Source organism: Macaca nemestrina, chromosome 4 (genome assembly GCF_043159975.1).
Source record: "Macaca nemestrina isolate mMacNem1 chromosome 4, mMacNem.hap1, whole genome shotgun sequence".
NCBI lineage: Eukaryota > Metazoa > Chordata > Mammalia > Primates > Cercopithecidae > Macaca > Macaca nemestrina.
In genome coordinates, this window is record NC_092128.1 from 72,128,289 (window position 1) to 72,151,012 (window position 22,724).

Here is a 22,724-nt window from a genome sequence, read left to right on the forward strand (position 1 = left end):
CTATAATTAGCACATCCTTTGTAACAGGCAAAATTGTACATCAAGTTGTATTTCATGTTACCTGATTATATAAAAATGTAAAATGAAAATGAATTATCAGTTCCTTTTAACATTCCTAGTAAACAAGTCAGCAGTAGATATGAGGCACAAAATCTTAGTAAAATATGACACAGGGAGAGCAATAATGTAACTCTTATTTAAACTTAACTTGTCATAATTTGCTATTAATATACAAAGACAACAAACTTTTAAAACATTACATTTACTAAGATTCTGGCAATAAGACACAGCATACCAGGCTTGCCACTCAACTTGTTATTGTAAGTCTCAGCTTCAATATGAAGCCTTTTTTTTTTTTTTAAATCAAAATCCTGCTTTTTACATGCTAAATATCTTGGCAAGTAGGCCATTAAACATAGTAATGAACAGCAAGAGTGAGGAGTTAACAAAAGCTAAACATTGCAGCCTAAACAAAATTCATACAAAAAATAAACTATCACTGGTTACATAAAATTTTCCTGACTGGTTAAAACTTAGTATAAAACATGCATTTTAGAATCTTTAGCTATCAAGTTCAAAAAGTACCAGTGTCTATTTAAAATAATTCCTCTCCCAAGCCAAAGTGTAATCAAAATTAATTCAAATGACATAACACATTCTAATGCTAAAAAATTTTCATTATTACTGAAGTGGAGGTAAATCTCAGAGCTTTTGGGGCTTTCTCATGCTGCAAATGGCTGTTTCTCTGGTTCACTGAAAGCAGCATATGACAGCATCCAAGGATGACACTAAGCTCAGTAAAGGGCAAGACTGCTGGTAGCCAGCTCTGACCTCCCTGTGAAGCATGGCTACTGTGTCCAGAATATAGGATGTGTGAGGATCAAAGGCACACTATTCTGCTAGCTAAAGAGATAGCAAACCACCCCCCCAACCCTAAAAGCTCCTTCCCCAGGTAAATAAAAGTATACAAGGGGAAAAAATTAAAATACACTTATCTACAGAGTAAGGGTTTTAAAATATTTTTTTTTTTTTTTTTTTTTTGAGACGGAGTCTTGCTGTGCCCCAGGCTGGAGTGCAGTGGCGCGATCTCGGCTCACTGCAAGCTCCGCCCCGCCGGTTTCACGCCATTCTCCTGCCTCAGCCTCCCAAGTAGCTGGGACTACAGGCGCCCGCCACCTCACCCGGCTAATTTTCTTGTATTTTTAGTAGAGACGGGGTTTCACCGGGTTAGCCAGGATGGTCTCGATCTCCTGACCTCGTGATCCGCCCATCTCGGCCTCCCAAAGTGCTGGGATTACAGGCTTGAGCCACCGCGCCCGGCCGGGTTTTAAAATATTAATGTAATCCCTCCTTCAAAAATTTTAACTAGAGTCATCTGGTCATTTCTGATTACATCTTAAAGATACATCCAGATTCAATTTCTGTTGGTTTATCCTTAGACACTTCTAGTCAAAAGTATTAATTTTATTCCCAAATATCTTAACCACTAGTATGACTGCAGTGTCTTATCTCCCAGAGTTATCAAGCACTGGAAGAAAAAAAAAAAAAAGATGTTCAAGCAGCAGGCAACATTTATGGCCCTTTCACACAGTGGCATCTGAGTGGCTACTGAATAGTCCAGGAATAATTCTAAAAACAAGAAAATTCATGCATTTTAGTAAATATGTTGTAGTTTTCACAGTTGAAATTTCCTCAGACATTGCACTTTCTTTAGAAGGGAATCCTGATTTTTCTTAATGTTATGGTGAGTCAGGACTTGAACTAGCAGCCTTCTTTTTCTTCTTCTTACTGTGTTTCTTATGCTTCTTTTTCTTTTTCGTTTTTTCCTGTAAAGATAATTCCATGTTATACATTACTATATAAAAATATGCAAATTAAAAGCATCTTTACCATGCTTCTCCTAAGCTACTATATAATTCCAAACAATCCAGACAACCAAGTAAACTACTCAAAACATTTCTTGAAAAGTGTCAACAACCAGCATCATATGAGGACTAAAAGAGTTCTTGTTGATTTTCAAAAAGATAGGGAGAAACTCTTAAGTCATTAGCACATTAACGTAACTTCTAACAAAATTTCCTATAGGAAATAAATTCAATTGAATCACGCTACCAATCATTATATTTTATGCTATATAACTTCTAAAGGTAAAGTAATTGCAGTTACTGAAAAGCAGTAACCACAGAAAAACATAATTGTTTTTATAAGACAGTTTTCAGACAGAACAGAAATATTAAATTTGCTAGTTTTAAGTAAATAGGAACACAGGTATTGTGTACTGCTCAGACTGGCAGCACTAATTGAAGTTGTTGTAATTATTAAATTAAATTATTAAATTAAGATCAACTAATTAGTACAAAGTATCAATATATAGTTAAAAAGTTTATTTTGTTAAGCAAAACAGATGTCTGATTTTTAGAAGAAAATGCCACTAAAGCCTGGTAAAAGTAGTTTAACTGAGTGAACTGAAGGGAGCTGGAGTTTTGTTGAAGTCTGACTCTCCTATTTCTGTTACAGAAGGCAGAACTTTTAGAAACATAGATACTTTGGAAAGGTGGTACCAACTGCTGCTAGTGTACTGATATTCAAGAGAAGAAAATGAAAAGCAAGAAAGGAGAAGAGACCTATAAGGATGGTAACAGCAGAGCTTCCTATCCATTTCCTATCTATCAGCACTACCTACTCTCCCCTCTCTCAAAGGCCTCTACCACTCTGTGGCACTAAGCTAATTTTCATCATTCTTTTTTCACTACATGTTTGAAGTACATAGGGAACTTTCCAAAATCTTGTAATTTGGGCTTTTAAAACTAAGTTTTGGGTACAGATTGCTTTTTTTTTCCCCACAAAAGGACAGCTGAGCACTCTCTTCTAAAAATCATTTTCTTCTTAGCTTCCATGACACCTCTCTGCTGGTTTTCTTCTATCACTAAGACCTCTTCATTTCCTTTGCCTGCTCTTCTTCCTCTACTCGGCTTTTCTGGGGCTTCCTTCCGTTGTTTTCCACATACTCTTCCAGTCACATGCTTTACTTTCCACTTAAACACCAATGAAGCCCCAATCTTTATATGCAGTCCTACACTTTGACCTCAGGACTGTAAGTGCCTCATTAACAGCTCTACCTGGGATGTCTGGTAGGCATATCTGAAATTACCACAACAAAATGCTTCATTTTTCTCTCCAAATCCTCAGCCATCTTAGTAACTGGCACTACTTATCTGTCATTTTGCTTAAGTCAAAGAATCTAAGCTATCTTTGATTCTGCTCTTTGCTTTAACTCCAATGTCCACATTCAAAGCACCAAGGAAGTCTTACCATCTAAGTCCAAAATATATCTCAAATCCATCCTTGCCAGTCCAACTCCATTACTATCACTGCTGTACAAACGTCATTCCTCACTTGTGCCCACTTATCTCCTGTACCAAAGCATTTACAAAATGTAAAATATTTAAGTCACCTTTGTTTAAAATCCTCAGAACAGCTTCTTGTAACATTCTGATGAAAACACACTCTGCTGTGTAATGTAAGTAAGCCTCTGCTTACTTGCTACCCTCACGGTATGGCATTGTATGGCATTAAGCCACTTACCTTCTCTTAGTCCCTCAAATATAACAAGCTTATTCTCACTATAAGTCCTTAAGAGCTCTTCCCTCTGCCTAGCATATTCTTTCCTTTGATCTTCATGTGGTTGGCTCTTTCTTATAAATCAGATTTCAGCTTCATTTCACTTCCTCAGTGAGGATTTCATGAGCCCCTCCCCACAGTATCTCTCTCACGTATCATACTCTTCTATCTTGTACTCCATTATACTCTTAAGACTAAGTGCCTGCATAGAAATGCTTCATACATACACAACTAGCTGAAAGCATAGAAACGTGAAAGTATGCAAATACTAATGTGGTTATGTCTTAATTAATCTGAACCACAGACCAAAGCTATCTTCACCCAAACTACTTTCACATTCAGAAAAAACAAACAAAAAAAACCTTATTTGTCATCGTAGGCTTGGAGCATATAAAATGTTATTTCTGAATCATTACTAGGTGAGCCTTCCTATCAGAGAAGGTACCTCATTTGAAGAGTCAGGGAAATTCTGGGAAGGGGTTACTCAAACCTACCAATGATGATGTTTTCGTTTTTCTTTCGCCTTTCCCTAAGAAAATGCCTTCAAAGGTCATCGCTCACATTTATACTGAGGCCCCCTAAATTACTTTGCTGATATTGTTTGCATTACTCTTTGAAAATAATCTGTTAACCATTTTCTCTTGGTTGATCTCCTTCTTATTTGGATACTACTTCTATTTTCCTTAATTTGCCTCTTCTTTCTCTTTTCTTCTCAATTTGCATTAATAGCAGAGTTTGGCTTTAAAAACTATCAAAATAATCTTTATTAATGAGTAATTTATGTTGTCATATTCTTATTTTTTCATTGCAGCTAGTGCTTGGAGAGGCTTTTTCTGTTATTACCAGATTTGGCTGATTTGAAAGTAACTATTATCAAAGATAACGGAAATCACCATACCTTTGGTTTCTCATATTTCATATTGTAGCTTAAGAAAGTCAAACAGAAATTTGAGCTTATATTTCTTCTTTTTTATTTTTTTTGAGACGGAGTCTTGCTCTGTTGCCAAGGCTGGAGTGCAGTGGAGCGATCTCAGCTCACTGCAACCTCTGCCACCCAGGTTCAAGCGATTCTCCTGCCTCAGCCTCCTGAGTAGCTGGATTACAGGTATCCACCACCACGCCCAGTGAATTTTTGTATTATTATTATTTTTTTAAGTAGAGACGAGGTTTCACCATATTGGCCAGGCTGATTTTGAACTCCTGACCTCGTGATCCACCGGTCTCGGCCTCCCAAAGTGCTGGGATTACAGGTGTGAGCCACCGTGCCCCACTCTGTCGCCCAGGCTGGAGTGCAGTGGCGTGATCTAGGCTCACTGCAAGCTCCGCCTCCCGGGTTCATCCATTCTCCTGCCTCAGTCTCCCGAGTAGCTGGGACTACAGGCACCCGTGACCACGCCGGGCTAATTTTTTTGTGTTTTTAGTAGAGACAGGGTTTCACCGTGTTAGCCAGGATGGTCTTGATCTCCTGACCTCGTGACCCACCACGCCCGGCCCTGAGTTTATATTTCTAACAGTAAAATACTGAAATGGAAACAGGACATGCTTGCTACCAGGGCATTTTTTATTTTTCATGAACCATTTTGACTTTCTCCTACCCATTAAGTGAAGCTGCTGAACACACCACACCTTTCCCAACAAATACTTATTTGGTCCCAGTAAATCCAATCAAGCTTTACCATGACTCATTTTATATTAAACCAAAACACCTATGCTATTATCTGTAAAAATGTTAAGAGATACTTGCTGTTGCTTTTTCTCGTTCTTCACTGCTTTTCTTCTTTTTTGCTCGCACCTAGAAAGTTTTAATTTTTGTGGAGAACAGAAGACAAACATGTAATTTGCACTCAAAGCATTTTTCTTTCATTCTCTATCTTGCATCTTCAAAATTTAAATGTAAAAAACGTTTTGACAATCACAGGACATTTAAAATAACTCCTGTTACATCTCAACGAGGTTTCAATAAAAAACATATAATCTCAGCACTTTGGGAGGCCAAGGCAGGAGGCTTGCTTGAACCCAGGAGTTCAAGGCTAGCCTGAGCAACATAGTGAGAGTACCTCATCTCTACCAAGGGGAAAAAAAAAAATAGCTCGGCACAGTGGCATGTGCCTGTAGTCCCAGCTACTTGGAAGGGTGAGGTGGGAGGATCACTTGAGCCCAGGAGGTTGAGGCTGCAGTGAGCCCTGTTTGCGCCACTGCACTCCAGCCTGGGCGACAGAGCGAGACTCCGTCTCAAAAAAAAAAAAAAAAAAAAAAAATAAATTAGTGGGGTATGGTGGCATGTGACTGTAGTCCTAGCTACTTGGGAGGGTGAGGTGGAAAATCACTTGAGCCCAGGAGTTCCAGGCTGCAGTGATCTATGACTGTACTGTTGCACTCCAGCCTGGGCGACAGAGCAAGAACCTACCTCTAAAAAAATAAAAATAAATAAACTGAAAGTTGTCAAAGCTTTCATAAGCTTTCATATTACATGTTAAGCCCAAATGTAAGATATTTCATATTAAACTTGCTACCATGTAGCAGACAAACATAATACAATACTAATACATTACATATAAAACAATATTTATAAATTTGCCTAATGTTGAATTGTATGGTTTCGCTGCTGAGTGACTACAATATTAAATACATCACAAATACATTAAAATGCAATCAACAATAAAAGAAAGCATAAGGACTAAAAAAAATACAACACATAAGCATTAGAGATCACAAGCTCACAACAGAGATCACTAACTCACTAGCTCTTTTTACCGAGCACCTAGGAAACAATATTTTTATTGTTATTCTTGTTATTACAATGACTAAGGGTGACAGATGTACTGCATCTATATTTAGCCAGGCAGAGATGAGGGATGCTGTCACGCCATGTCCTGAACAGCCCTGTACATCCTCCACAGCTTTTGAATAGCCTGCTAAACATTCACATGATGAACCTGTTTACAACACAGAAACTAATTTTTTTTTTTTGGACAAAGTCTCGCTCTGTTGCCCAGGATGGAGTGCAGTGGTGCGATCTCGGCTCACTGCAGCCTCCGCCTTCCTGGTTCAAGCGATTCTCCTGCCTCAGTCTCCTGAGTAGCTGGGATTACGGGCCTGTGCCACCGTGTCTGGCTAATTTTTGTATTTTTAGTAGAGACAGGGTTTTGCCATGTTGGCCAGGCTGCTCTTTAACTCCTGACCTCAGGTGATCCAACTGCCTTTACCTCCCGAAGTGCTGGGATACAGGCGTGAGCCACCACACCCGGCCCAGAAACTAAATTTAAAAAAAAAAAAAAAATTTTTTTTAAAGAGACAGGGTCTCGTTATGTTGCCCAAGCTGGTCGTGAACTCCTGGTCTGAACTGATTCTCCTGCCACAGCCTCCCAAATTGCTGAGATTACAGGTGCCACAAGAGGCTGAGCCACTGCACCCAGGATTTTAAGATACATTTTAAGATAATGCCACCATATGGTTTTTGAAGGGCATATGTAATACACCTGCTAGAGCCTGCATTTTGTTTTTTTCTTAAGATTCTATGTCTTCTGGTGTTATTGCATTGATCGATTGATTAAGATGGAGTTTCACTCTTGTTGCCCAGGCTGGAGTGTGATAGTGTGATCTTGGCTCACTGCAACCTCCGCCTCCCAGGTTCAAGTGATTCTCCCACCTCAGCCTCCTGAGTAGCTGGGATTACAGGCACCACACCTGGTTAATTTTTTTTTTTTTTTTTTTTTTTTTTTTTTTTTTAGCAGAGATGGTGTTTCACCATGCTGGCCAAGCTGGTCTGGAACTCCTGATCTCAGGTGATCCACCCACCTCAGCCTCCCAAAGTGCTGGGATTATAAGCACGAGCCACTGTGCCTGGCCTGGTGTTATGGCATTCTAGCATTTACACTGAAATACAATTTCATAAAATTACACATTATTATCATTATTTTTTTTTTAGAGATGGGGTCTTGCTATGTCGCCTGGGCTAGAGTGCAGTGGCTATTCACAGGTGGGATCAGAGTGTACTGCAGCCTCAAACTCCAGGGCTCAATCAACCTTCTTGCCTCAGCGTTAGCTTTCATTTCAGGAGCAATTACAAGACACTGTTATAAAATGGGGGCAACAGATCTTACAGGACCAAGCGCCACTGTTGCAGACCAAGAACAATGAAATCAGAAAGGAGAGAGGCACAAACAAACAAGAATGCAAGACTTAGGGAATGGGGAGATGAGGAATACAGTAGACAGACAGAGCTGGGCAGGACTGATACAGGAGGAGGCTAATACGGAAACAACTAAGGAATCACAAAAACCAGCTCTTGTTGCAATCTGCTACCACCCCTTGTAAGCAAGGGTAAGATCCTCAACTCTTTTAGATTATACCATTGGCGGATTAAACATGTTGATCGCCAAAGAAAGCTACAGTTTTAAAGATAAGTGATTCTAGGGCAAACTTGGCTTAGATTTTAGTGTAACACCAAGAATTATGCAACCTTTAGCCACCATTTACTCTGTCTCAGGTATGATGCAATGCCTTTCGTAATTTATCATCTCATTTAGTTCTCACAACTAAGTAATATATGTTTCCTGCCAACATTTCTTCTCCACTTAATCACCTTTCTATGCCCCGAAAAGTAGCTCAAAACACAACTAAATAGTATCAACTAAACTGAGATAGTATATGTAATATTCTATTTTAACAATGTAAGAGAATGTTGGGTTTCAACATGTTGTATGTTACACAGTTTCTTTCATGTAATAAGAATGGTAGCACAATAAAAAGAAAATATTAGAAGACTAAAAATATCTGAGATCAGAAAGGTATGTGGAAATATGGTTAATTACAAAAAATAATAGATAATTATCTTCTGGAAAAAAGCAAAACTCATTCTGAAATGAAATAACTTTCTTTTTTTCATACTAGAAAGGTGAATAAATTAAATATGAAGTATTTCTTTTTACTAAGTCATATTAAATCAATTACTAAACATTTTGAAATAGAGAAAATGGATTTGATCATATACTTACCTCCTCAATATACTCTGATTCTGACAAGGACTCAGATGATAAAGGTTTATCTTCAGAATACATCTTTCTCTTTTTACTGAGTCCTTTAATATCCTATGAAAAATAAATACATTTATCTTGACTCAAAAAGATACACTTTGTCACATACATTTTATGTTTCTAAGTTCTATTTAATTCTTCTAATTATTACAATTACCCATTTTTATTTTAGAATGTCTAAAAATTGTAACATTTATGAGGATTTGTCTTTAATTCCACTAAAGCAATATTAAATAAATTGAAAAGAAGTAACTACATGTCCATTTAGATGTAATATCCACCTTATTTTCTTAAATTATACAGAATAGACTTTTAAACAGTCATATGAAACCATGCAGATGATGTAAGATTTGGTTCCTTTGCATTTTAATTCTTTTGTTTCTATGCAGGATTGGATTAGACAGGCCTAGTACTGCAGAAAGGAAAATAAATGGGTAATTATTTGCAATGATCTAAAAGAATCTCTACATAGTAATTCCTTTAGTGCATTTAAAGTGTTAAATGTAAATATGTGTTTAAAAAAAATTTTTTTTTTTTTTTTTTTTTTTTTGAGACAGAGTCCTGCTCTGTCACCCAGGCTGGAGTGCAGTGGTGTGATCTCGGCTCACTGCAAGCTCCGCCTCCCAGGTTCACGCCATTCTCCTGCCTCAGCCTCCCAAGTAGCTGGGACCACAGGGGCCTGCCACCACGCCCGGCTAATGTTTTTTGTATTTTTAGTAGAGACGGGGTTTCACCGTGTTAGCCAGGATGGTCTCGATCTCCTGATCTCGTGATCCACCTACCTTGGCCTCCCAAAGTGCTGGGATTACAGACATGAGCCACTGCACTCGGCCAAAAAAATCTTAAACTCTTAGTATTTTTAATGTTGAAAAAGTGAGTAACTCTGGAGAAAGAGAGGGCACTGAGATTGGGAGTAGTACTTAGGGGCTTAAATATGTATTTGAAGAAATAAAAAATTATGACAACACCCAAAGCAAGTATAACAAAATGTTAAGATTTATTAGTTGCATAGTGGATATGCTGGTTATCATTTTATTTTTCATAGCACTGTTCTGTATATCTGAAGTAGTTCATAACAAAAACAAAACTACACAATGGAAAAAGTGTTCACCACCTAATCTTACATAAAAAAATTCAGGATATAAAATTTTTTATATAGCATGAGTCTAATTTTGAAGACAAAAATGCAGAAATAAACTAACAGTGATGATCTCTCTATGGCCTAGATTATAGGAGACTTCCTTTCATTTCTGCAAACAGCATTGTTATTTTGGCTGAAATGTTAAATGTTAATTGTAAGAAAATGGACTCAAATCCCACTACCAGAGATTAAACACTATTAAGATTTTTGGAAACATCTTTCTACGTGTATGTTTACAATATTACATGAATACTTGCTGTTTGGAACATGCTCTTCTCACCCAATAATATCTTTCCATGCCAACTACAACATCATTTATGGCTGCATTTAACATTCACGAAAATGCCAAATTTACTTAACCCATCTCCTTCTGGAGGGCAGGAATATGGACTCTTTGCTATTAAAAACAAAGTTGAAATAGAATGAAGTGTACATGAGTGCAAACTCTTTAATAATGACGACTAAATCAAAGACCAACATAGCCTTCACACAAACGATAATCTTTTTCTCCCACCGTGTCCAAAATTTGTCTGTCACCCATTTATGAATCACACTTTACCAAGAAGCCTCCCTCTCAGGCTCTTTATCAATCGTATCAGAGAATACAGTTTGTGTTTTCTTTGTCTGTGTATGTGTGGTATTCTTTTTTCCTTATTAAAGAGCATTAATTTTTTGTGTTATATATTCTTAGAAGTTTTTCTTAGTCTGTTCATGGTATTTAAACTTTGTTCACAGTTTAATTTTTGCAATCAGTTTTTGCCATTCAGAATTTGAAATATATGGTCAAAACCTTCTGAGTTTTGAGGCATAAGCCTTCCTCACTCCAGTATTGTAATATTCACCCTTTCTCTAGTTGCGTTTTCATACATTTAAATCTCTGGGCTGTCTGGGATTTGGCTTTATGTAGTGGCCAGCTTTATATTTTCCAAATGATTAGTCATTTTGTTCCAAGAAATGCCATCTTTATCATATTACCACATTCCACAAATTCTCGAATTTTGAGCTGGACTCTACACTGTCCCACTGTTTTGTCTATTCCTGTACTAGTACTGTACTATGTTATTTAAAACATTCTTATAATGTGTTAATATCCAGTATGGCAAGTTATACCCAGGAACATGTTATGACTCTCCATTTATTCAATCTTCATATATGTCTCTGAATAGACTTGTATAGTTTTCTTCAAATAAGTACTGCTTACTTCTTTAAAATTTTCCTATAGTTTTTTGGTTACTACTATAAATGGGATATTTTCTTCCACTGTATTTTCTAATTGAGTATTTTATTATCAGCACTTTCAGAACAATTTTAAATAATAAAGGGGCTAAAACAATGATTATGTGACTTAAAGACTTCATATAATTATAATAGACACAAAAACCACGTAAAGAGATGCCATGAACCAGAAAATGTTCTTTCCAACAGAAAAATGGGCAAAGACTATGAAAAGCAATGCAAAGAAAATGAAATATGAATGGCTAATAAACAAGTTAAGAAGCTCCACCATTTGTATACATTAAATTTGCAATAACGACATCTCCCTGGGTTGACAAGTATGTGAAACAAGGGTATTTTTACACACTAGCAAGAATGCAAAGTAACAAGCACTTGGGCAAGCAAAATGTTCACAAGTTAAATGTATATCCTAGAACTTAGAAATTACAGTCCAAAGTATCCTTTAGAAAATTAACAGTAACTGGCTGGGCGCAGTGGCTCACACCTGTAATCCCAGCACTTTGGGAGGCTGAGGTGGGCGGATCACGAGATCAAGAGTTCGAGATCAGCCTGACTAACATGGTAAAACCCCATCTCTACTGAAAATACAAAAAAGTAGCCCGGTGTGGTGGCACATGCCTGTAATCCCAGCTATTCAGGAGGCTGAGGCAGGAGAATCGCTTGAACCCGGGAAGCAGAGGTTGCAGTGAGCTGAGATTGCACCACTGTACTCCAGCCTAGGTGACAGAGCGAAACTCTGTCTCGAAAAAAAAAAAAAAAAAAAAAAAAAAAAACAGTAAAAGAAGAAATGGGTAAGAAATATCCACAGCAGCAGTGTTTGCATTACTGAAAAATTAAAACAATGTAGATGTCCCTAAAAAGGAGAATGAAGAAATACTTTGTGGTGGATTAATCAGTAGAATACCATAAGCAAAAAAAACCACAAAAAACACAAAACTTGAAAGTATCAATAAGGATAGATGTCAACAGTAACGCTGAATGAAAAGAAACAAGTTTCAGAAGGAAACACAATGATACCATTTTGATAATACACAATATTCTTCCCATTCCATAGGTATAACTAAAAAAACAAAAAAACACACACATACAATATTCTGTTATTTATGAACACATACTAATGTAATAAAAGTATATAAATGTGGATGGGAAAGACATGCACTAGTTTCAGGATCAGCTACCTCAAAGGAAGAAATGATAGTTTGGGGACTTTTTTTTTTTTTTTTTAAAAGAGATAGGAGTCTTACTCTGTCATCCAAGCAGGAGTGTAGTGGCATGATCACAACTTATTGTAACCTCCAATTTCTCAGCTTAAGTGATCCTCCCACTTCAGTCTCAGGAGAAACTAAGTGATCCTCCTGCCTCAGCCTCCCAAAGTGTTTGGATTACAAGCATGAGTCATTGTGCCCAGTCTTTTTTCTTCTTCTTTTTTTTTTTTTTTTACATAAAACAAGACCTGAAGCCAATATAAATCATTTACTAATTCCAGCTGGTAAATATATTAATATTTGTTGATTATATGTGTGTATATCACTCTGTATCTAATATTTTCAGTACTTAAAAATTGCAGTTCAGTTTTAATATTTCATGTTTCTACGTTACCAGATTTAATTTCACACACACTTTTTTGTTTTTTTTTTTTTAAACAGGGTAACCACTTATTTTATAATTGTTCTGAAAATCAGGAATTAATGCTGAATTACATCACGTCCTTCCGGCAACTCCTGAAATAATCTTATGGTTTCTTTCCTTGATCAGTTAATATGGCAAATCATATTAATAAATTATCCTTGAATTCTTGGAATTGGTCATTATAGTTTCTTTTCTAAGTGTGTTTTTAAATTAAATTTTATTTTTTTAAAATTTAGATGCAGGGTCTCACTCTCTCTCCCAGGATAAAGTGTAGTGGTATGACCTTGTGGGCTCAGTCTCCCAAGTAGCTAGGACTACATCACGCCTGGTTAATTTTTAAAATTAATTAAAAAACATTTAAAATTAATTTTTATTTGCAAATTGTTATGTAAACCACTCCTAGGCATATACCCAAGAGAAATGAAAACATGCATCCATACAAAAACTTGTGTTTATAAATGTCCATAGCATCATTATAATAGCCAAAAGGTAGAAACAAAACCAAATGTCCATCAACAAATGAATGGACAGAGAAATCAGCTCCCCCCGCGCCGCCACACACACACAAATGGAATATTATTTAGCCATACAAAAAACCAAAGTACTGATACATGATACAACTTGGATGAAATTTGAAAATACTATGCTAGCTGAAAGACACAAACGGTTGCATATTGTATGACTGCTTTTATATGATAAATCCAGAATAGGCAAATCCATAGTCAGAATGCCCATTAGAGGTTACCAGAGAATAAGGGAGTGGTGGTGATTATTTAATGGATATGGAGTGTTTTTATGGAGTGATGAAAGTTTTGAAATGTGAGATGGTGGTTGCACAACACTGTAAATATGTTAACTAATAATGAATTTTAGCTTTAAAATGTCAACGTTATATTATGTGAACTGCACATAATATACCATTGTATATGGTATATACCATTGTGTACCATGGTATATTAAATAAAACTCAAACTGAATTTCAGTTTCATTTTCTATCATTAAAACAATATAAATTCTGAGTAAAAAAATAGTGACACTGGTCTATAGTTTTATTATTGCCCTCTTTAGGTTTTTCTTTATTTTTAATAACCAGAATAACAATTTAAAATGTAAACCAGAAATTAAGATGGGCATAAATTCTGCTTTAACTATACAGATAAGTTATAAATGAGGGTAAAACATCTATTTATAATAGTAAGAAGATTTTTCAATATTTATCTATAGTATATTCAATTTGAAAGAGAAATTAATGTTCTTTAATTGGAAGGGCCTTCTTCAAAATGATTTAAGAAATCAAAGGAAATGGGCCGAGCGCAGAGACGCTGAGGCAGGCGCATCACCTGAGGTCAGGGTTTTGAGAGCAGCCTGGCCAACATGGCAAAACCGTCTCTACTAAAAATACAAAAATTAGCTGGGCGTGGTGACACACACCTGTAGTCCCAACTACAGGGAGGCTGAGGCAGGGGAATCACTTGAACCCAGGAGGTAGAGGTTGCAGTGAGCTGAGATGGCACCACTGTACTCCAGCCTGGGTGACAAAGCAAGACTACATCTCAAAAGAAAAAGAAAAAAAGAAATCAAAAGAAATGTTTAATCTGCTCATCTGCATTATTTTGTATTTTTAATCTGAGATAATCCATTAATCTATACAAATTCAAATTCTCGGCCTAGAATACTCTTTTGATCCTTTAGCTTCAATAATGAATCCAAATTAAAAATTGCTTTAAATTGAAATAAAATATTACAAAAATGAAATAAATACATGTCTTAAATTAAAAAGAGGTACACATTATTGTTATTTCTTTAAGTCAATTAAGTATTATATGACAGACTATCTTAAGGCAATGTAAGAGTATAGTTACCTTTTCTTTCTCAGTTCCATCTTTTGACTTCTTTTTCTTTTTTAAACTATCCTAAACAAAGAAATGTAGTTATCAATTTTAAATGCTAAGGACACAGCATTATAGAACAAGGACAAAAATACCCAAAAAGTGATTTGCTCTATGACTGAAAAAAGGCTACTCCAATCCCAGAATATTATTCTGAAAATTTAAGAGAAATGTACGTTATGTATGCATTTGCTTGTAAGCAAACAGGCTTCTTTATTTATCTGGCTGTATACCAAATTTACTCTTAAAGTATTGTCTGTAATACCCACACAGCTTACTTTAAAATAGAACTTCGTGCCATAGACTGTGTGCTTATGGTGGTCACATGCACTGGAGTTGTACTCTAACTTGAGAAGGCAACAATTTCTTCTTTTGAATCCTTTGAGTTCTAGCTATTAATCTTCCTGAGCCTGGTTTCCTTATCCACTTTGTCCATAGATTACCAAATTACTTTCTAAAGTTGTTGAGATTAAATGAGTTAATAAATTAAGTGCTTAGAATTGTGCCTAACACATAGTAGGCACTCAATAAATGTTAGCCATCATTATCATGAGACTGACTCTTCTGCTTTAAAAGACAAAGAGAAAACCAACATTTACTGAGTACTTTCTAGATGCCAGGTATTTTGCCAGAAGATCTCTCACAGGGGCAAGCAGCTCTCTGTTATAAATGCAGACAGCTGCTTTGGTTTCCTGAGACTCTAGTATAGTGTTTGTCAAACTGTGGTCCATACACACCCCGGTATCAGAATCACACAAGCCATCTGTTACAGATGTAGGTTTCCAACTGTAATCAGATACTGTATCAGACTCCGGAGACAGGGCTCAGGAATCAACACTTTTTTTTGAGAACTTTTTAACTTTTTTCTGACCCTTTATGTTTGAAAGCCAACTGTGTGTCTGATAATTCTGGTTAGTACAGAATAAATTTAGGTATAGTATAGTAGAAAGGACACTGGACCAGATTTTAGAAGATAAAGATTCAACTTTTAATTCTAATTCAGCTGTATCATTTAAAGCCAATGCTTTTTATCTGAACTCTAACTTGGCTTTATGAAAACAAGGACAATAATGTCAGTGGCCATGGAAATGTGGAGACATGGAGATATATATATGAAAGCATTTGAAAAATTATTAAATGTCACATGCAAGATATTATCAAGTACATCAATTAAGCGGCATAGAACATCAAAGTACAAATATCAGACTATCTTATTTTTAAATTGAGAGCAACTTAAGGTAGGAAGAAAAAATTAAATGTCTTTGTATCCAATATATTAATAATTTGAATAATTTACCTTACTGTCTGATTCAGTTTCTGACATGGAGCTTTCAGAAGATTTATGTGAACGGTTCTTCTTTTTCTTTCTCCGTTTTCCTTGTTTCTTATCCTACATGAAATATTTTTAGAAACATTTGCTTTCTGTCTCAAAAATCTAATTTACACATTTATTAATATAAAACTTTTATCAGTGAACAAAATTTAATGAAAGGATCAGTTTCTATACTTTTTTCTTAATACATCACTTTCCTGTTATAAAGATCAAGTGATTTGAATCACATGTAATGCCTAGCATCTAGTCAAATAGCACTTGATTTTTTAAATTTTTTTCTACTGATAGTTTTAAGTCAACAAAACAAATTTTAAAATCTAAAAAATATATTATATACCAATAGTTAAGTTTCTAGTTACCGCTCATTCATGTTAGTCCTCTAAGTTATGGATAATTAAATCAAAACCTGGAAGTCAACATTTCTAACAGATATTTCACAATGGGTTTCCACTTGACATTAAAGAAATTAAGAGATATTATTTCATGAACCATTATAAGCAAACCTTACCTCATCTTCGGAATCAGAAGAACTGCTGGAAGAATCAGAGCTTGATGAAGAAGAAGATGAATACTTGACCAAGCACAAAACAATTAAAGCTTGTGAGACGCGAGAATTTTTTTCTTTTACAAAGTCTCTCAAATACTTAGTGAAATCAATCTAGTGTCTGAGAAACAGATGCCATATTCATGTCATAAATATGAAAATATAAAATGTCACACTTGTTCCCTGTACAAAAGCTCAACAACTTAACATATGTGGCCATGGTCACCAATCTTTCTCTTTAAAGAGCAACAGAAAATTTACTAGGTTATAAGGTGGTTGGCACGTTTTTTTGTATCAGTGACAGAGCAAAACCACTCTTCACAATCAAAGAACCTCTAAGTTCCTTGACTCATCTAGAGTTTAAGTTACCTTTAGCATACAAGTTAAACAAATCATTCTTACTTGTTTTGTTGGCTCTTAATTGTAACATTTAGAAAAATGGAAAACTTTTGCTCACCCTACCAGATTTCTTCTTTTCTTTTTTCTTTCTCTAAATGGAAACAAAAGTACAAGTCTAAATAAGCTGATGTGAGTTTCCAAATGCATCTATTAACAGTAGTATACAGCATTATTATGAAAATCCAACTATGAGATTAAGAATAGCGATAAACTAAAAGTGGTGTTACCTGTCTTTTTTTGGATGAGCTCTCACTTCCACTTAATAATTTCTCCCTGTGTTTTTCCAGTTCTTTCTTCCAGTTCTGCAAAAAGGTTATAAACACGATCAGAGGCTATCTATCGTTTCTAATACACCTAATATACAGAGACAGCCACTGCTTCCTTCCCTCCATCCTCTAATACCTCTCCCCATCTCAGCTTCTAATTACAGTAAAAGAAACACAGGTGCCAATCCTTGACCCTATCACCAAAGGACCTTCTACCAGCTCTTTTCAAAGAGCATATTAAGGGATAGGGGTTCTGTATTATTGAGGAGCAGGTATTATTACTGAAGCTGAGGTCTCTTTTCAACAAAGATGGCTAGATTCTCCGTCTAGTCTGTAAAAGTTGAATTAATCACTACTGTGATGGATACGTTATATATACATGTTTGTAATCAAAACAAGCGAACAGACTGGGTATAATGGCTCACACCTGTAATCATAGTACTTTGGGAGGCTAAGGCGGGAAGATCGCTTGAGCTCAGAAGTTGGAGACCAGCCTGGGCAACATAGTGAGACCCTGTCTCTATTAAAAATAAAAAAAATTAGCTGGGCATAGTGGCCTGCAACTGTGGTCCCGGCTACTCGGGAGGCTGAAGTGGGAGGACTGGCCAACCCTAACTTGGAATCCAAGTTATCCAAGTCTTAGATGACTTATGTTACAAGATGATTATTCTCTATTTTTTAAAGCATCCACATAAATATAAACTTGTATTCACTATAACAGTAACACTTCTAAAATACAGAACCTCTTTAACTTAGAGAGCTACACCCAAATACTTAGGGTATTTTTTTTTTTTTTTTTTTTTAATGGAGAAAAGGCGGTGAGGTGGGGGCGGTCTTACTTTGTTGCCCAGGTTCGTCTTGAACTCCTGGCCTCCCGTTTTGGCCTCCCAAAGTGCTGGAATTATAGGTGTGAGCCACCCTAACTGGCCAAATTAGTCTTTTTTTTAACAGGTACTTTTTACAAACCTCATTCATTTTTTCTTCAAATTCAGCCAAAGCCTTGGAGCCTTTCTTTTTCTTTTCTAGTTGCTCTTTTACTTCTTCCCTTAAAAAACAGAACGAAAAAATAAAATTTCAAGCAATTCAAATTAGATAAATGCTTACAAATAAGACAAAAAAATTTCATAAACTCTTTTAAATATTCTAATAGACCGCTATTCAATGTTGGTATTTCTTTGTTCGCATCTATAAAAATAAGTTACCATAATAAAGCCTATCAGATAACACTAATCACTCCTTTTCTAAATATGGATTATAAGAGAGAATACACCAAACATCTAAGCATTTACAACAGGCACTATTTAAAATACATTTTCATTTAATCCTCACAACAACCCTGTGGGAAAAGGTATGGATCCTCATTTTACAGATAAAGAAACCGAAGCTTGGAGAAGGTAAGAAATCCACCTAAAGTCATAAACCTGGTAGTTTTCAGTGTTAGGATGCCCTAAAATCTATCTGACTGAACTACTGTATTCTATATATGACCCATTTAATAAGGTAGCTAACATGCTGTGCAGAGAAGAGTTAATACAGCTCGCCTGATTGGAAAGATGTACTTAAAAGACTGGCCCTAGAGGCGCATCTGGGAACCTGAATTTGGAGGATTCATGCTATTCTCTGGTTAGAGCAGATCATTGTTCCTAAACCATTTGTACAAACAATGTAGTTCAAGCTAAATACCTGTTTTCCTTCCGGGAATCTGGACTTTTTTTTTTTTTTTTTTTTTTTAAAGAGACAAGGCCTTGCTCTGTCGCCCAGGCTAGAATGCAGTGGTGTGATCATAGTTCACTGTAATCTTCAACTCCTGGCCTCAAGCAATCCTTCTGCCTCAATATCCCAAGTAACTAAGACTACAGGCATGTACTACCACATCCAGCCAATTAAAAAAAAAAAATACATGTGTGTATATATATATATATATATATGGTGTGTATATATATATATATGGTGTATATATATATATTTTGTACAGACAGCATCTTGCTATGTTGCCCAGGCTAATCTCAAACTCCTGGCCTCAAGCGATCCTCCTGCCTCGCCTTCCCAAAGTGCTGAAACTATAGGCATGAGCAACCATGCCCAGCCCTGGAATCTGGAATTTTGGTACATGACAGGCAGAGACCGATCAGCCTCAATAAAAACCCTGGGCACTGAGTCTCTAATAAGCTTCAATTGGTTGCCAATATCTCATATGTATTATCACAACTCCTTACTACGGGAATTAAGTGCCTCTCATGTGATCCCACTAGGAGAGGACCCTTCAAAGCCTGCTCCAGGACTTAGACAAACTTTGTTCCAAGTGCCTTTTCCTTTTGCTGATTGTGCTTGGTAGCCTTTCACAGTAATACATCTTACCATGAGTACGACTATCTGCTGAAACTCCAGTGAGTCCCTACGAGTTACTCGACCTGAGGGCTGTCTTGATGATCTGTGATACACATGTAATATATTTACTTGGACATTTCCCCTTGAAAAATTCATTCCCTCTCCCCATTAAAACATACTTTGTTTTGGGATAATGCATTTTCTGGTATGCTGCAGTGGTTAACAATGGCACTCACACCCACTGGTAAACAATCCTTACTTCCTATTTAACTCAAAGGAAGGATTCCCTATTATACATAAGCATACTTTTCAACCAGTTGCCCAGTTTTTAGGCGCACTTGGGATTCTGAAGTTAACAGCTCTAAAGCCTGTGTCACATGTTGTCTCAGGAGTATGGTATTAATAAGGAAGACATACTAAAGAATAATACAGCCCATACTCCTGATGCTTTATTTAAAAAAATCAGTAAGTTTTTCTAATTCATTGAAAAGTTAGCAGATAAAACTAGAAACAAAGCTGAATATTATTCTTCCTGATACCTGGTTACACCTCAGTAAAGGACAAGACTACTTAAACTCACTAAATAGCTTTGACCACTGCAAGGTTAAGATCTTTTATGGGACAGTGAAGAGACTGGTATGAAAAAGCTACCTGGCAGTGCTTTGGCCATACTAGGTAGTGGGTTCTCAAATGTTTGCTTTGTAATTGTACATGCATGTGTTTCACACATTCAAAAGAAAGCATATATCAAATGCTACTTAAAAAAAATTATTCATCTGGTAATTGCTTGGCAATCAATAAAATCAATTAAAGTCTTAAGAATAAACTTTAAAAAGTTGATAAAAAGCTTATAAATAGGTAAAGTGTTTCACAAATACCAGGTAGGCCTTGGTCGATTCAGATAATCTTGTATTGTTGGCCCTGAAGACTGGACTGGACCCCTTGATCTCGCCATTGCTATTGGGTTCATATAGGCCTTGGGGAAAGAACAACAATTAATTCCATTAAAGCAACCATTAAACATGCAAAAGTTCACTTACTCATCAAATAATCTTTACTATAAATACGTACTATATCCAGCTAAGTATATGCAATCCGACTAACCAACTTTTCATTCTAAAGAAATTAATTTAACCCTCTTTTAAGCCTTAAAAGTTTGAGAGATAATATTAAAGTTTGGGAGAAAATGTGTGTGCGTGTGTTTTACAAGAGATTTGATGAAATAATAGATACCTCTGACCTACTGATGGCTTTACAGCTCTTTCTCCTAAAGCCCAGTAATCCTGTGAGGGTGATACCAATATGTTCACTAGAAAATTAAGAAACTCAATTCCGGACTGGGTGCAATGGCTCATGCCTGTAATCCCAGCACTTTGGGAGGCTGAGGCAGGTGGAACACCTGAGGTCAGGAGTTCAAGACCAGCCTGGCTGACATGGTGACACCCTGTCTCTACTAAAAATACAAAAATTAGGTGTGGTGGCTCACGCCTGTAATCCTAGCTACTCAGGAGGCTGAGACAGGAGAATCACTTGAACCCAGGAGGTGGAGGTTGCAGTGAGCTGAGATTGTGCCACTGCACTCCAGCCTGGGCGACACAGCGAGACTCCCTCTCAAAATAAAAAATAAAAATAAAATAAAATAAAATAAATTCAATTCAATTCAATTCAATTCAATTCCAAAGAAGTTAAATAAGATCGAACTCTAAATTCATTGTTTATTCAACTACATTTTGTCTCCCAGGAACTACTATGTCATGCTGATGACAATTTTATTCACAAATAGTTAACATCAAAAATTATATACAGGCAACAAAAAAATAAACAGAACATCAAAATGTAAAAGTTTGTGCATCAAAGGACACTGGTAAGAGTGAAAAGACAATTCACAGAATGAGAGAAAATATTTGTAAATCATAAATCTAGTAAGAGATTAATATCCAGAATGTAAAACAAGCTCCTACAACTTAACAACAACAAAAAAAACCCAGAGTAATTAAAAAATGGGCAGAAGACTTGAATAGGTATTTCTCTAAAGAAGGTATACAGTAAATGGCCAATAAACACATAAAAAATGTTCAGTATCACTAGTCATTAGGGAAATGTAAATTGAAACCACAAAGAGATGCCATTCTATACCCATTAGGATGGCTACTATCAAACAGAAAATTGCAAGGGTTAGCAAGGATGCAGAGAAACTGGAACCCTTTCACATTGCTGGTGGGAATGTAAAACGGTGTGGCCACTGTGGAAGACAGTTTAGTGGTTCCTCAAAAAGTTAAACATAGAACTACCACATGATCCTATATAACACTTCTAGGTATACACCCAAAAGAATTCAAAGAAGGGACTAAACAGATACTTGTACACAAATGCTCACAACGGCAGGATTCACAAAACCTGAAATGTGGAAACGATGCAAATGTCCATCCATGGACAAATGGATAAACAAAACTGTGGTATATACATACAATGGAATATTATTCAGCCTTAAAAAAGAATGCAATTCTGACACATACTATAAACAACCTGGATCAGCCTTGAAAATATGCTAAATGAAATAAAACAAGAAAAACACAAAGGAACAAATACATGATTCCATTTATATTTGATACCTAGAAAAGAAAGTAGAATGGAGGTTAACCAGGGTCTGGGGAGAAGAGGAATTTGGGAGTTTACTGTTTAATGGATACAGAGATTCTTGTTTGGGATGATGAAAATGGATAGTGATGATGGTTGCACAACAGTATGAATGTACTGAATGTCACTAAACTATACACTTAGAAACAGTTAAAATGGTAAATTTTGTTATACACATTTTAGCTCAATTAAAACATCTGCAAAAATTTAAATCATGCTGTCTACTACACTTACTACAGCAGAAAAATATTTTAGAGATTTTTTTCAAAATATTGAGGCAAAACAAAGCAAAAGGTTTCTTTGTTATTGACAGTGTCTAGCAAAGCGATGTTTTGTTAAAACTACTGATATACAGTCTGGTCTTTAATTCATTCTCTACCTCTTATATTTAGTTTTTCCAAATTTAATTCAATAAAAATTTTATTTATTACTATTATCATTTTTTTTAAAAGACAGGGTCGGCCAGGCACGGTGGCTCACACCTGTAATCCTAGCACTTTGGGAGGCCGGGGCGGGTGTATCACCTGAAGTCAGGAGTTTGAGACCAGCCTGGCCAACGTGGCGAAACCCTATCTCTACTAAAAACACAAAAATTAGCCAAGTGTGGTGGCAGCTGCCTATAATCTTGGCTACTCAGGAGGCTGAGGCAGGAAAATCACTGGAAC

General features: G+C 36.2%; 1 protein-coding gene across 1 annotated transcript in view; it reads right to left on the reverse strand.

The window, feature by feature from the left end:
• Positions 1-243: 243 nt before the first annotated feature.
• Positions 244-22,724, reverse strand: part of LOC105475500 (family with sequence similarity 133 member B) — a 28,983-nt gene continuing 6,502 nt past the window's right edge. Inside the window, exons 2-11 of the mRNA XM_071094837.1 lie at positions 20,301-20,398; positions 18,061-18,139; positions 17,056-17,130; positions 16,887-16,919; positions 16,394-16,456; positions 15,850-15,942; positions 14,526-14,576; positions 8,619-8,711; positions 5,362-5,413; positions 244-1,826 (exon numbers count right to left, since the gene is read on the reverse strand). Of these exons, the coding sequence (XP_070950938.1) occupies positions 1,798-1,826; positions 5,362-5,413; positions 8,619-8,711; positions 14,526-14,576; positions 15,850-15,942; positions 16,394-16,456; positions 16,887-16,919; positions 17,056-17,130; positions 18,061-18,139; positions 20,301-20,398 (666 nt within the window). The 3' untranslated portion in view covers positions 244-1,797. The remainder of the gene's footprint in view (positions 1,827-5,361; positions 5,414-8,618; positions 8,712-14,525; positions 14,577-15,849; positions 15,943-16,393; positions 16,457-16,886; positions 16,920-17,055; positions 17,131-18,060; positions 18,140-20,300; positions 20,399-22,724) is intronic.